General features: G+C 40.7%; 1 protein-coding gene across 2 annotated transcripts; it reads left to right on the top strand.

Annotated features, from left to right (window-relative positions):
* The first annotated feature begins 1,580 nt into the window (after positions 1–1,580).
* LOC142099573 (haloacid dehalogenase-like hydrolase domain-containing 5) lies at positions 1,581–14,716 on the top strand. 2 transcript variants are annotated; one of them, XM_075183142.1, is made up of 8 exons: positions 1,581–1,886; positions 6,603–6,800; positions 7,405–7,517; positions 9,533–9,626; positions 10,768–10,801; positions 11,919–12,093; positions 12,323–12,511; positions 13,526–14,716. In XM_075183142.1, exons 1-8 carry the CDS (start codon positions 1,779–1,781, stop codon positions 13,932–13,934), a joined length of 1,320 nt encoding a protein of 439 aa, XP_075039243.1. In that variant the 5' UTR covers positions 1,581–1,778; the 3' UTR covers positions 13,935–14,716. The 2 variants fall into 2 exon arrangements, with proteins under 2 accessions (XP_075039243.1, XP_075039242.1); XM_075183141.1 differs by lacking the exon at positions 1,581–1,886 and adding an exon at positions 2,708–2,812.
* The last annotated feature ends 1,370 nt before the right edge of the window (positions 14,717–16,086 follow it).

Genomic DNA, 16,086 nt, shown 5'->3' with positions numbered 1-16,086 from the left:
ACGCACTGGTCAGACTGCGATCATTGTAACCCCTGGGGGACGCACTGGTCAGACTGGGATCATTGTAACCCCTGGGGGACGCACTGGTCAGACTGGGAACATTGTAACCCTGGGGGACACACTGGTCAGACTGGGATCATTGTAACCCTGGGGGACACTGGTCAGACTGGGATCATTGTAACCCTGGGGGACACACTGGTCAGACTGGGAACATTGTAACCCTGGGGGACGCACTGGTCAGACTGGGATCATTGTAACCCCTGGGGGACACACTGGTCAGACTGGGATCATTGTAACCCCTGGGGGACACACTGGTCAGACTGGGATCATTGTAACCCCTGGGGGACGCACTGGTCAGACTGGGATCATTGTAACCCTGGGGGACACTGGTCAGACTGGGATCATTGTAACCCCTGGGGGACACACTGGTCAGACTGGGATCATTGTAACCCCTGGGGGACGCACTGGTCAGACTGGGATCATTGTAACCCTGGGGGACACTGGTCAGACTGGGATCATTGTAAACCCTGGGGGACACTGGTCAGACTGGGATCATTGTAACCCCTGGGGGACGCTGGTCAGACTGGGATCATTGTAACCCTGGGGGACACACTGGTCAGACTGGGATCATTGTAACCCTGGGGGACACACTGGTCAGACTGGGATCATTGTAACCCTGGGGGACACACTGGTCAGACTGGGATCATTGTAACCCTGGGGGACACACTGGTCAGACTGGGATCATTGTAACCCTGGGGGACACACTGGTCAGACTGGGATCATTGTAACCCTGGGGGACACACTGGTCAGACTGGGATCATTGTAACCCCTGGGGGACGCACTGGTCAGACTGGGATCATTGTAACCCCTGGGGGACGCACTGGTCAGACTGGGATCATTGTAACCCCTGGGGGACGCACTGGTCAGACTGGGATCATTGTAACCCCTGGGGGACGCACTGGTCAGACTGGGATCATTGTAACCCCTGGGGGACGCACTGGTCAGACTGGGATCATTGTAACCCCTGGGGGACGCACTGGTCAGACTGGGATCATTGTAACCCTGGGGGACACACTGGTCAGACTGGGATCATTGTAACCCTGGGGGACACACTGGTCAGACTGGGATCATTGTAACCCCTGGGGGACACTGGTCAGACTGGGATCATTGTAACCCTGGGGGACACTGGTCAGACTGGGATCATTGTAACCCTGGGGGACACTGGTCAGACTGGGATCATTGTAACCCTGGGGGACACACTGGTCAGACTGGGATCATTGTAACCCTGGGGGACACACTGGTCAGACTGGGATCATTGTAACCCTGGGGGACACACTGGTCAGACTGGGATCATTGTAACCCTGGGGGACACACTGGTCAGACTGGGATCATTGTAACCCTGGGGGACACACTGGTCAGACTGGGATCATTGTAACCCTGGGGGACACTGGTCAGACTGGGATCATTGTCTCAGACGGAAGTTTCCTCTGTCCACGACTTGAGGGGAGGGGTGGGGGCGGGACATGTTGGGTGCCGCTGATTGGCTCATTCTTATACTACCGGCAGCTGATTGGCCCGCACTCGCCGCACAGCTGAGTTATATACCGGGAGCCGACTACACGGCGTAGACAGAGACCACGGAGAAGCTGACCCCCCCTCCCCCATACAGGACAACACCGTGACCAGCGCGACCCACCGAGAACGGCCTCTATACCCGGAGGTCCCAGCTCGTCCGAGGGAGACACGGAGCACTCAGTGGGAGCGGGGTCCCGGGCAGGATGAGGGCACTGTGGCCGCTCTGTCGCGGGCTCCGGTTCTTGGGGACACGTGGATCGGTGAGGAGGGAGCACCGGGCCGGGGTGTGCTTGGCCGCGGACGAGCAGCAGGTAACGGCGGTATTTGGGGTGCTGGTTATCGTGTAGTCGGTGGGGACAGTGACGGTCATGTCCCAGGGATCTGTACCATAGGTGTATATGGCTGCCTCTTACCCCCAAGTAATAAGAGCAGGGACTGGTGTGCACATACCGGGATTAATAATAAGATGCCGCAGGTACATGCATTGTAGTCCAGCTGAGATTCACTGGAGGGTACTGACATAGTCACATAATGCTTGGCCACTTACACATGCAATACACTTCCACTACATGGGGCTAATTCAGCTGACATACATATATATATATATATATATATATATATATATATATATATATATATATATATATATATATATATAATTTCGTGAACACTTGAGGTTTGGAGTACAGCCTGTGGCTTCACAGATTCCTGGTCTGTTATGCTAGAATGACCTTTTTAAAGGTGATTTTGGAAAGTGTATTGAGTACTAATTCTCAGGTTGCACATGAGTTCATATTTGTTTACACCAGAACAAGATTACAAGTACTGCTTTTACCTTGTGTACTGATTGTAGAAGTGTTTCCTTAGTTTTAGCTTTAATTGTATTTTTTTCATGGCTGACACTTGCAGTAGGGGGTATATATGGATGATCAACTCAGCATTTCATATGAACTCAGTGGTCAGGTATGAACCAATGCAGCAGCTCCTGATGTGACTCATTCATTATTTAATCTTCTTAATTATCAGTTATTCCGGTATTCTGGTTTCCTCCCACAGCCCAAAAACCCTAGTTTGCTGTGTTAGGGAATTTACACTGTAAGTTCCATTAGGGCAGGTACTGATGTGAATGATTAAATTTTCTCAGTATGTATTATTTGTTTCCTGCTCTGATCTAATGCTTCCATCTGGAGTTCTTGTCACTGGACTGAAGAGTGACCATGTAAATTGGTTCCTATATGTGAGTAATAGACCAGCTGTTACTAAGAATATTGTGTTACTGCTCACTGGTTTTTCCTTGTATGACACCCTGTCATGGTCATAATTTGAAACCGGTCCACTAAGATAAACAGTGTGTAGTGAGGAATAGGAATCTCTGTATCTGCCACAGATCAAGCAATTGGCTAAACAAAATGCACAATCTGCATACTGCTTTTTTTATTTTACTGCCCTTTAAAGAAAATCTAATTCATTCAGGCCAGGAGTAAACAAATACAATGTTTCTTTCAAAGTATTTTTTTATGTAAATAAACGAAAACATTATTAGAGGTTCTAAGCATTTCAGCATTTGGCTATTATGACCTCTCTAAAAATACAAGTACAGGTGATTAGGTTGGTAAACAGTAGTTCTGAGTTACAGGTAAAAGCCTGTCTGTACTGCCAGCAAAGAGGTTTTTGTGGCATTGTTTTGCTCAAACATGCAAGTTGTAATTTATATGATTAATGCATCAGCATACACTAAAGCTGCAACAAGAGCAGCAAATACATTTAGTCCAATACTGAGATCTGCATCTCGTTCACACTTGTCCTCTTTTTATACTCTTTCCGACTATGTCCACTATAGATTGTATTATTAAAGGTAGAATGCATGGAAAATGCAGTAATAACAATCGTAAAAGCACGTGTTTATCCATTTTTGCCTATTTTCCCCGCACGTGTGTGAACAACCCCTCATGTTTAAAAGAAGTCACAGGAAATGGTAATTTTATAAATAATTTCTTATTCCACGATTGTGACCTGTGTATCGTCATGTTACATGCCCTTTGCTCTAAAGCCATTTCAGGGCCTGAGGAGTTACTAAGAAATGTGTCATGTAAAGAATATGTTTGACCCTGGGCCACTGGCTTGTTTATAATGTCCTTGCCACAAACCTTTCCATTCACAGGGGGAAATGGTTAACAGGTGTAAACAATGTCAGAACTTGTCACAAAATGGCAGACTTGGACTGACAAGTTAAACACACCAATTTGCTTGTAGAAACATTTCTCTGTATTAGACAACAGCCTTTTGTGTTCATTTGTAGGTCTGGAGATTTGCGTGACTGTTTTTTTTTTTTTGTTTTTTTAAAGCATTGTAAAGTTTTATAAAATACATGACCAAGAGGGTATATTTACTAAACTGTGGGTTTGTAAAAGTGAAGATGTTGCCTATAGCAATGTTGGATCTAAAATCTGATCCAAGTTTGCCTGTGGTGTCAAGTATATCTGGAAGTGCTTCAATCAGCTGGAGAGAATAGACACAGACCAAGTTCTGTATACAAGGAATATTCTCTGTTTATTGATCTCAAGATACAAGTCGTCATAGCCTACTGAATATATGAACCCTACGTCATAAGCATAGAATAGTCTATGGTATGTGCTGCGGATGAACTATCTCACATATTCTTGAGGTGTTAAACTTTCTCCCCCTTATTAGGACAGATGTGTCAATTATTGTTTTCCCAAGGGGGGCTGGAGGTTTATCTTCTGTCTGCCATATCCATAGTCATGGGCACAGCTTCCACACTACAAGCTGAAAATGAAACTACCTTCTATTCACAAATCTTGGTACATTCTTACAGGAGTTATCAGTCAGCTTAACCTCAAGGCCGTGGGCTTATATCTTGCAAAACTGCATTTCAGCAGAAAAATGAATAATCTCTTTTAGTAAATATATCTATGCGAGTTACAAAAATGGCTGAACAAAGGCTTTATGAGGCCTTAACAAAAAATCATATTTAACGGCAGCAAATCCGATTCTAATGTCATTTATTTAGTACATTCCACAAAATGACCGCTAGAATCTGATTGGTTGCTATAGGCAACATCTCCACTTTTCAAACCCGCAGTTTAGTAAATATACCCCCAAGTCTCCGAAACAAGGACTAAATCTGTGGTAATTGCTGCTCGTTCGAACTTCGCCTTGGTTAATTCACTTTTGAAGCAATATTCTGGAAACTGGCTAGCTTTTTACCTTATTTATTTTGTCTTTATTTTTTTTTTTAATAAAAGCAAAAACATGTGTAGCTAAATTACAAGGTGATGGGGCTTAATAGCATTCACTGATGTATGTAAAAAGATTTTTGTTTACTGAGCTGGTTAGTAGAATGGATTCCAGTTCCAAGATTCATGCTAAATTCTCACCCTCTTTAATATACTAAATATTAAGCTGTATTCTATTCAGGTGAACAGGATTAAACATATTTAATCTTAAATGACTAATTTTTCGTTTTTTCCCGTGCAAATTCAAACATCAAACTGGAACACACTAGTGTTCACTATTCAAATAAAAATACAAAAAATGTAACTATTTAATCTGAAACAGGCATCATTTTATGGTTTAATTTGACATCTTTTTGTATTAACGGCAAAACTCTAAAGTGAAAGCATGAATTCAGTTGTGGTTAAACCCCAAAATAATGATTGTATCACAAACAAGTTGTGGGGTCCCTCGTACAGGCAAAATTTAATCCTGATTCTGAGCTGGGTAAAATTATTGGAGATAGTTTTCATTTAAAGTAGGTCTGGAAGACTTGTGTTCTGGAAGCCCATGAGGCTTATCAAATGTAATATTGACATGTATGTATGTATGTATGTACGTATGTATGTATGTGTTCAGGTGATAGATATAAGAAAATAAGTGCATTTTTCCTTTGCAAAATTGCAATTTAAATATTAGTGGAAAAACACAGAAGTGAATAATATTGTACTTATCCCAGTCATAACTTTACTGTGAAAGTCTTTTTTTTTTTTTTTTTTTAAACACACGACTTGTATTGCACTTAGGCCAGATACCCATTGACATAAGAAAAAAGCTAGTGTGTAATCAGCACTTACACTTGCAGTTGAGGTAAGGAACAATGGAAGATGCTCTCTCAACCGCAGGTGTAAGTGGGTATAGGATCACTGCAACCAATGGGTTCCATCCCTACATGTTTACAGTAGTAAAATCACACGTTTCAACGTAATTGGTCAATTGACCTGAATTTTATGTTGTCACTGTAAACTGACTCGTCTGTCTCCTTCTCCAATAGGAACACCCAGAGTTAATCGAATTGTCATGTGTTATTGACATGCAACAGATTTATTTCTAAAGCTGCAGGTTCAGAACGGTCTTCAACCAGATGTTCCTCTGTAATTAAAACACTAGCTGCCAAAATCAGCAGAATATCCAATTGTAGGCTTGTGACCCTTTGTAATGTAACTAATTATGATCTTCTCTCAGTAAATTGAAGTACCGTGTACATCAGGGAAGTGCATGTTATGTAGTTTATTGAACCAATTTGATGTGAAATTAATTTCAAGGTCATTGGCCAAAATGTTCAACACATATTAAAGAGAGAATCTTGAGGCCTTGTTTTGGGTCAGAGTTCCCATACCGACCTCTACTGCAGTTTTATGAAATATCGATTGCAATATATTTTTTAAAAGTTAATAGGATGCCGTAAAGTTCATCAAATGGAAATACACCTATCAGGGTTATGTTTGACTTTTTGTGGAGTTTAAAATGCAGTGTTAATTAATGACTGGTTTTGAAAATTACAAATGAAAGCTGTCATTGTATGCAGACAAGGTAACAAGCGATTGATTTCAGAGACAGTTATAGGACTGCTCATTTGCATGACCTCAGGGCCTAAAATCTGTATCTTCCTGGTCCATGTGCAGTTTTTCAAAGACTATTGTAGTATTTAGATTCTGACTATTTTAGACCTAATTAATCATGGTTTACAGATTTTGAAATCTAAATGTATTGATTGGCTCTTTGTCTTCCAGCCATCATTTGGCCTCTTGTTTGACATTGACGGCGTGCTGGTCCGAGGAAAGACCCCAATCCCTGCAGCAAGGAAAGCCTTTCAAAAGCTGGTGGATAGCCAGGGTAAATTCTTGATGCCGGTCGTATTTGTCACTAATGCCGGAAACTGCCTTCGCCAGACCAAAGCTGACCAGCTATCAAACATACTTGATGTGCCAGTAAGTGTACATGTACTTTCTCCATACAGTATACATATACAACTTCTCTGTCCATACAATCATCCTGTAATGTACTCCTGTCATAGAATTGAGGCATTCCGTCAATTTGGAATATTTAGAATGAATGGGGATTCAGAGTACATTAGTTATTCCCAGACGTAGAACTGCTATTTATTTTTCTGGCCGTACTACTTAGGTGTGAAAGTTTACAAAGCAATTTAATGGTATCCAGTCAAGCTGCAATCTTGGACAATTGTCGCATAAAAGCAACCGCAATGTTTATTCTTCTGAAAGAGCCAGCTGGCCGCCAGACCCCTGGCCCGAGAGATGGATGGGTGTGTATGATTGGCTATCAGTGTGTGTTGACAAATTGATTGATTTAATCTCGTTATTTAGTTGTCATGTTACATGGCAGGATTGGGCTATGTGTGGCCACCATTCATCTGACCTAAGTGATAGGGCCAGTAAATAGTCCACCAGCGGTGGGGGAGTCCATACAGTTACAGAATTAAAGGCATGCAATAGACCTAATACTATTGTGAGGACTTACAACAGAGTAGATCCAAGTAGTAACACTGTTGTGTCTTTGTTTTCCATCCAACAGATCTCCCAGGATCAAGTGATGATGTCACACAGCCCCCTGCGCATCTTCAAACAGTATCACGACAAGTGCGTCTTGGTATCCGGACAAGGTCCAGTTCTGGATATTGCAAAATAGTATCCTTTTTTATTGTGGTGGCTCATCCTGGTTCTACAGCAACTGTGATAGTGGCAAAGGTCAATGCAAAATGCTTATAACGGGATTGGGCTTCATATATGGATATTGTATCATAAGCGGTATTGGCTGTTGTAAAGGATAGCTGTCAGTTTGTCCCCAACAGGGCAGTGGCTGGAGGAAGAGAAGAGCAAGTGCTTCTCAATGAAAGCTACTCGTAACATTCCTAAATGTATTTTCAAATGGTGAAGGAATTTGTCAGAGCTGAAAATCTTTAAAATAAGCTGTGCTTTGTGAAGAAGGCATTTTTTCCCTGCGCACGGCAGACTTCCTATCTGCTGAATGGGCCATTGTATTATAATGCTGAAGGGGATAACACTCGTGCAGTACAGAATAAGTGTGTACTCTGTAACTAATAAGATTACGTACAATTTTGATCTTACATATTTATTTTATTTTTTTAAGTTCTAGAGATTTTTTTCCCCCACTTTTTTTTTATTTTGGATAATCTTGAATTCTAGCTTTGTTTTGTTTTTTTCCACAGTGTGTTTTGACCGTGAAACAAGCTATTTTCAATTTACTAACAGATGCATGTGTCTTGACAAGATCTCCTTGTTGGGAGATGGTATGCGTTAGAATTAATGGGACATCCAGCAGAAAGATCCACTATGTGGTACAGCCTTGCGTTATTAAACCAGAACGTTATTGTCAGATGCCTGTTTATCAAAGAAAAACAGGTTTTTACTTGTGATATTCATTTTAATAAAACACCATGGTGAGCACCATATAATTTTGGGATTTACAAAAGCAGATAAGAACCTGGAAATTAAATATGGAATCCCTACAATGAGGACAAATATACCATTCAAGTCTAGAATCCTGGAAACGGCTGGCGTGGCTACTATGCAGGGACTGCTGAGACATCAGAGTTTTTTCATTTCCAGAAAACCGACTACTTCCATAGTGTGTGGTACAATTTGAGAAAAGAAACAGAAAATGGTTTGAGAATCGACACCAACTAGTTCCTCTATCCGTGATGTACAAGAGGTTTAGTTAAAGATCTGGCCGTGAATAAGCTCAATGCACAGATTTCTACCTTGGTGACATTACTACACAACAAATTTGGTGCGGGCAAATTTGTTTTGAGGATCATGCAAGCTGCAAAGAAAATAAGACCTCATCCTCCTCTGGTGCAGAAAAGGATAGGGCGAGCTCAAGAAGGAAGACCTTCCTTATTTTATTCAGGCATATTCAGCTAGATTAATAGGCAGAGAGAACATGAGTTTTTACTGAAGAATTATGCAAAGCACCAGGACACATTTGCGCTGAAATGAGGTTTGAGAGAGCGCTAAGTGGTATAATGTTAAATAATAATAATTCGCTTGGGTATTACCCCTAGGTCAATGTTGGCTAACCTGTGACTCCAGGTGTTGTGAAACTACAAGTCCCAGCATGTTTTGTCAATATATAGCAGCTTATTGCTGTAAGGGTATGCTGGGACATCTAGTTTCACACCACCTGGAGTCACAGGTTAGCAAACACTGCCCTAGGTATATGCTGCCATGGAGGAGAGATACCAATCAATTTGTGCTTTTAGAATTTTTTTTTTTAGATATTTTTCAGCTTGGGTAAAGCCAGAAGACACCTGGAGGAAGGAGTGGTCTTACGTACCTATCAGAGGTGTCCGCTTTCTTGTTCTGAAAGAGTTGAAGGGAGGCTAACCCTTTGGTATCTACTGCCATACAGGATATAAAGGAATCAAAACTAATGTTAATAATTCCTCATTTTTCTCCGTAGGGTGAGAATAACTACTGTGTTAGTAGGTTAATAAGAGTACATTTTCAAGTCGTCGTGTTTTAGCAAGATGATATTTATAATGTTACAAAATCCGAACCAGTCCTAGCACTGGTTGGCATAGCATACTGGAATGTAATTGCTATTCTTATAGATATCAACTGCATATTCCAATAGTTCATGTTTTCTGTTGGCTGCTGTTTTCCTTAATTCACATGATCAGTTTAGGATTTTCGAATCCTATCACGGTAGACTCGGTGCGTGAATCTTATCCGTTCCTGGATATGGTGGACCATAGCAGAAGACCTAAAATTTTGGTGAGTGATGTGGCTTTTTAATATCGATAGTCTATGCTTTAAATTTAATATGTTGATGGTTTGTGGTTTTGTGACTTCTGGGTACACTATGTGCAAAACAAACATATATTGGTGCCTGGTCGAGTGCCGATACTCCTTTGTGAGGAGCCTCAGATTCTGCAGTGATGTACAGTCAGCCGTGCACAAACAGAACATAATACAAATTGGATATAAAATCTCTACATTCATATTTGCTACTACCTAGTCAATGGTAGAATTTCTGTTTTGCAGAATTTATGGTACAGTGCTTCAATGGCTCTACCTTAAGACATTTAATTTCTCTGCGCAAAATTACATACCCATGTATTTATTCTATTATATGTCATTGTCATTGTGATGCCACCCTGCCATGATGCTAGCTTTGGGCTTTCTTTTAAGCTATTGACATAAAGAGGGTGCGCTGTTACAATAAACCTAATGGTATCCATAATGTATATTGCAGATGGACCTATATAGAATCCTACAGACTTATCTCTTTTCTGTATAGTGAACCGATGACGTATGAAATGTCTATGAAAAAGAAAAAAAAAAAAGTGTCGCTGCAGCTTGTTTTTTTTTTTCACACACGCCACTAGGCATTTATAGATATATATAGATATATATATATATATATATATATATATATATATATATATATATATATATATATATATATATATATATATATATATATACACACACCAATTCCTGTGTACCATCAATGATAAGAGAATAATTGTTGTACTTTAGATAACATTGCTCTGGCTTAGTTAATGATGAGTGGCTGGTTATTTTGTCCAGTATGACGTGTATTTGTTTGTACTCCTTTACAGTGCACGGTTGTGCCCTGTGTCGCTGTGACCTGCAGACAGTGCCAGCTGGAGTGTCAGCCCTGTACATAATGGCAATTATCATCAGTCTGACCTTTTAGTTTAATTCTAGAATCAGCTCAGGTTACATCGCAGAACACTTTGTAGTAACTGGTTAATAGTTCATGACAAGTGTAACTTACTAGTGTGCAGGATATAAATCCTTTATTCTGTAAGCTCATGTTAAAATGCCACATTTATCCACAAATGACCATTTTCTCATGTTTTTCATACATCCCTCTTTACTTTTACAGCCATCTACAGCTGTGGATCTTCCCAGGATAGAAGGTAATTATTTCTGGTTTGGTTGTGCATTTTAATAAATTCTGAAAGTGGAAAATAAATAGAGGTGGTATTTCTCTTATGTTCACTCTCCATATACAGTGGCCACTGCTGTTAACAGAAAGAGTAACGTATATGTATGTAAACAGAGAACCATTGTGGCAATGACATAAATACTAGAGCGTAGCTAACAAAGTAAGGGCTCATACTCACAAGTGGCTATAGAGCCCCCCATGGTACATTGTCATGTTCTGCATTCATCTGCAGGTGTAGGCATTGGTAGTTAACCTCCAAAATTACAGATTTTGGGGCACTATGAGAGGACCACACTGTCCATGCTTCCATGCTTACTGTACTGTATGGATCTGAAAGCAACAGGCTTCATTTTCGCCCTACTTGGCATATGTACCGTGACTGCTGACAGCAACGGTCCTCGTAATCAGTCTTTTTTTTTTTTTTTTTTGTACGTCCACATCTTGGTGAACACAACACAGGGCAATGTACTACGGTTGGCTTTATAACGGCCAGTCAGTATAGAACCTCGGGGGGCTAGGTAGGGGTTTTAATTAGGGTAAATGGCTCTTTGTGTTCAATTAAGTGAAATGTAAATATGACTCTCTCTCTCCTTAAGTGACATGATCAGTGCTTGGCTTGATTCACAACGGAGATTGAATATTCAGGCATGCAAAAAGGATGTTTTGGCAATGTCTTCCTAATTCACAGTTTAATTAGATGAGGGCGGGTAAACTCATAGTCCAAGTTTGTATTACAAGAGCATGAGGGCCACTGTCATAAATCCCATTCCAAAGTCTCAATTTTGAGACTAGCGCAAACTTTTCTAAGACTGACCTTGTTCCAGTGAAGAAATAATCTGCTGCTCTTATTTGTTCCTGCAAATGTGGTGTTCTTGTCTGGAGTGCAATTCATTTTAAGACTGCTGTATTATAAGCTGCGCTTCCACAAAGTAAATATGTGTAACTCATCAGACCAGCCTGCCCATAGCCATAACTACGACTATTGATGGATTTTTCTATCGCTAGGAACATAGGAAAAATTCCTCCAGGTACACATTGGCGGAATAATACAAATTACCAACTTATAATTTAAATATTTATTTTTTTAGCTGTTATCCTGTTTGGAGAACCAGTCCGATGGGAAACCAATCTGCAGATTATCATTGATGTTTTACTGACGGGGGGTTATCCTGCAAACCCTCATCAACCAGACAATTACCCACATGTACCTCTGCTGGCATGTAACATGGATCTGATGTGGATGTCTGAGGCCCGCTCACCAAGGTAAGAGGAGCACATTTAAATAAATATATCTTCTGTACATAGCTGAACAGCTCCCTCTAGTGTTGCATTGTGACATTTTACTACGTACAAAATGAAAAGAAGTTGGTTGTACTGAAAACAGAGCAATATCTATTGAGTTTAGAATATGCTTAATTGCATCAATTCAAAACGATCAGTTTTTGTTGTGCTGCTATTGCTCAAACATAAATCTTTTGAATATCCCTCGTAGGTTTGGTCATGGGATATTCATGGTTTGTCTGGAGAACATCTATAAGAAGATTACGGGAAAGGAGCTGAAATATGAGGTTTTAATGGGGAAGCCCAGTGCGGTGACGTACCACTATGCCGAATACCTTATCCGAACCAAGGCCCTGGAGATGCAGTGGAATAAGCCTGTCCAAACCCTCTATGCTATAGGGTAATGAGCTCCTTAAACTGTAGCTATGTCTCCAAACGTGACTGTTCTTGGATGTTAGAGTAAACTGAAGAGGATGTTTTGCTAAGCATTGATCTATACTTTGTCTTACAGATGACACAGATCATTTACTGATTACAAAATATACATATGAAAAGCTTAGAAACCCCTCCTTAATCTATCATCCACATCTGGTGGCTGAGCAATCAATCTATATTTTCAGGATGAGTCTGTAACTGCACCCTCAGCAACTTTAAACTTATAACACCGAGACCTGCATGAAAAGGTGCAGGTAGCTGCAGAAAATGTACTGTAACCCATAGCAACCATTTGCTTTTACGCCATTTTTTTTTTTTTTTTCATATTTTGTGATCTATACAGGAAAATTTACAGACTGGGATTTATTGCTATGGGTACAGCTTTTCTTTTAGATGTTTGAATAGGGTCTGAGCACTTATTGCCACCAGTCTTCAAAACTGGGTACACTCACGAATAAGCAGGAGTAGGCGATATTAGAACAACCTGAAGCCAAACCGATGTTAACTGTACCATAGAGTAATTCCTCTCTGCCAATTCCTGATTGTCAATATGGTGGAAAGTTTGAAGTGGGAGGGGCTAAACCAAGTTGTAGCCAATCCGACCATCTAAACCAGGCCTGTCCAACCTGCGGCCCTCCAGATGTTGTGAAACTACAAGCCCCAGCATGCTTTGCCAGTAGACAACCTGTTGATAGCTGGCAGGGCATGCTGGGACTTGTAGTTTCACAACACCTGGAGGGCCGCAGGTTGGACAATCCTGATCTAAACATTAACAAGAGGTTAAAGGATGACAGCGTTGTCTAATTACTTTGTGCACCTGTTTTCTTAAATGCATTTTTTTTATTTTTTAAATAATCCCACAAAGGGGATTCTAAGAGGCTGAGAGTCTATTAATCTTTTTCTGTATTTAGATCATGTTCCATTATACAATGTTGTGTACATGTTTTGGCTTACATATGACTTTTTTCATGTTCTACAGGGACAACATAATGAGCGACATCTATGGTGCTAACCTCTACAATCGCTACCTTCAGGAGGTGAACTGTAGGAAAGGCCCCAAGGCGATGGTGCAGGCCGGCTCTGGAGCACAAGTTGCTGCAGTGGTGGCGGACGAAGAGGAATCGGCATGGGATAGCGAGCTCTCGTGTCCCAGTGCCACTTGGTGTAAGTCTGTTCTGGTTTGCACTGGGATCTACAACCCTCACACTGAAGTGCCTGCCGACCCCTCGGTGTCGGTTACTGAAACGGTCTTTCATGGTCACCGGGATTTCAGGATTGACCCAGCCTTGGTGGAACCAGGGTACGTTGTTCCTGATGTTAACGCCGCCGTAGACCTGATCTTCCAGCTGGAATTGTTTACACCGACCCCTGGTAACAGGACTGCCTAAAGATTTATATAAAGCTATATATACATGCTAAAGTATCAGGATATTATGACCCAATTAACCTCAGATATTGACGTTTGTTATTTATACTGTACTTCACTGTTCTCCACTCACTCGTTTTCTTTTAATTGTAGTATTTTAAAGCCTTTTACACAAAAAATTATGTATGTAAGTTTTAAAACATTCTACATTTTATTTGATAGGATGCAACAGAGCTTATTTCTGGTTAGGAAAAAGTGTCCAATTCTTGCATTAATGATATTGTTGTTTTATACTCCTCCTGTTACTTTTCTAAATACCTTGTGACTTGTTGTATTTTATGCACAAACAATACTGCTCACCAGTTGCCTAATAATATGGTCCATAGACCGATCTACAATGCATAAAGGTGCTGGATATCTGGTTACTGTCAATAGGCGGACCTAGAAAATGTACCGCTCTCGAGCCGGGTTTACAAGACTGACACTGCAGCTGATGACAATGCAAGATAAGGAAAATATATATATATTGTTCCTTCAGAACATTTCCACTATTTTTCAAAGGGCATTTTAAGTGAAATTTAAACTTTTTTCCATTTTCTATGGTTTTATGGACAGCTAAATGGGCAACATCTGCCCAGTTTGTGACTTGAATTGTACACGTTCAGAAATGTTTGTGTCTGCATTTTATTATCTGTATGTAATGTGCCATTTTGGTGTGTACACATGGAATGCCTATAATATTGTCTGAGTCTGTTACAGATGAGTTTCTCCTTATGGTTTTACTAAACGTGTTTTACAGCATAACTTTTGGTAGTAGCATTTACTTTAAACCGCTAATATCCATATGCACAAAGAGGTAATTTTTTGATGTGGAACAATGAGGTTCTACTACCAATTTTTTTGGGGGGAGGGGGGAGCGGGGGGGGGGGGGGGGGGGAGTTGTTGGTTTTTATTTTGTTTTTCATTTATGTACATAAAATGCAAAACCCCATTTTAAAGCTGAAGTCACATGGAAAAAAAACATGTTTGGGTTTTAACATAAATCCCTCTGGTTGGCTATAACAAGAAATATAGAGGGATATTCAGTTGCCAGTAATGTGGTGTGCTGATATTGCTGGAAATTACAGTAGTAATCTCTGCTCATTTTTTATGGCTGGAATCTCCGCTCACTTTTCCTGCCATAACATCTCGCATCTTGACTTCATACGTTTCGGAGACACCTCGCGCTGAATTGAATCTCCCCCATAGCTTTGTGGGGCTTTTGTTTGTTTCAAGTTGCTATTTATTAATTACAGGCCCTGAGAGTCATCGGATTGCCCTGTAGTGATCAGACAGGCTCTGGACCCCTAAGCAGACATGTTCATAATGTAAACACAATTTACTGCCCAAAGAAAGTCTTGCAGCATTATAAAGTACTGATATTATTTTTTTTTGTTTTTATATTGAAACCCTGCTTCTAAGTGGAATAGAGGTTGTTTTTTTTCTTCTAGCTATTGATTTATGTATGCAAATTAAGAAAAATAGTGATGTCCATGACGGACATCGACATGTCCAAATAACACATTTATGAAAAAGTTTGCTGTTCTCAATCAACACATCTATAATGCTGCTGAACTAATGCTGTACTTGTAAATGCATCTCAAAATCTGAAATTTATAAAAGAAAATGCCTTTTGGCTATAGCTGTCGATGCAGGGCCCAGTGTCTGATAGGCTTGGGTTATGGCGCCGAAGCTGTGATCGCAGCTATAAGACTGGGAGCTGCATCATGTGATCAGATGCAGGGACTCCTAGCCGGCTGCTTCTACTGTGCAAGGTGTGAACTGGCAGACTGCATGCATCTGCTTTTAAACGGTTATGGTTTTGTTTCAATGTCAGAAAAATAATAAGATTGGAGAAGGAGCTAAGTCTCTATTATCTGAAGGTTCCCCCATCCAGTGGAAGGGATAAGGGTCGTCGTTTTATTTTTTTTTTCCCTTTCTTTCTTTGGCATAGTCTCAAAATGATGTGGGTTGCCTTTTAAAGTAAGGACAATGGTGCTTCAAATGCCAGAGAAGAATAGAGATGCTTGTGCAATACATTCTGCTTCCAGAGCAGTCTAGATTAACGCTGAATGCCATTGGACACATTGAGCAAGATATGAGGTTAATTTTTACTTTTTAAAGTTGGGAATACC

The sequence above is a fragment of the Mixophyes fleayi genome, chromosome 8 (assembly GCF_038048845.1).
Source record: "Mixophyes fleayi isolate aMixFle1 chromosome 8, aMixFle1.hap1, whole genome shotgun sequence".
Taxonomy (NCBI): domain Eukaryota; kingdom Metazoa; phylum Chordata; class Amphibia; order Anura; family Limnodynastidae; genus Mixophyes; species Mixophyes fleayi.
The sequence above is the reverse complement of the archived record's forward strand: the minus strand, read 5'-3'. Positions and strand labels throughout refer to the sequence as shown.

What these genes read in the sequence shown, in the direction of transcription:
- LOC142099573 (XM_075183142.1), top strand. Translation starts at nt 1,779, where the DNA reads ATGAGGGCACTGTGGCCGCTCTGTCGCGGGCTCCGGTTCTTGGGGACA. An exon ending in CAAACATACTTGATGTGCCA is followed by an intron (nt 6,801 to 7,404) that starts GTAAGTGTACAT and finishes TCCATCCAACAG; the next exon opens with ATCTCCCAGGATCAAGTGAT. An exon ending in CAAACCCTCTATGCTATAGG is followed by an intron (nt 12,512 to 13,525) that starts GTAATGAGCTCC and finishes CATGTTCTACAG; the next exon opens with GGACAACATAATGAGCGACA.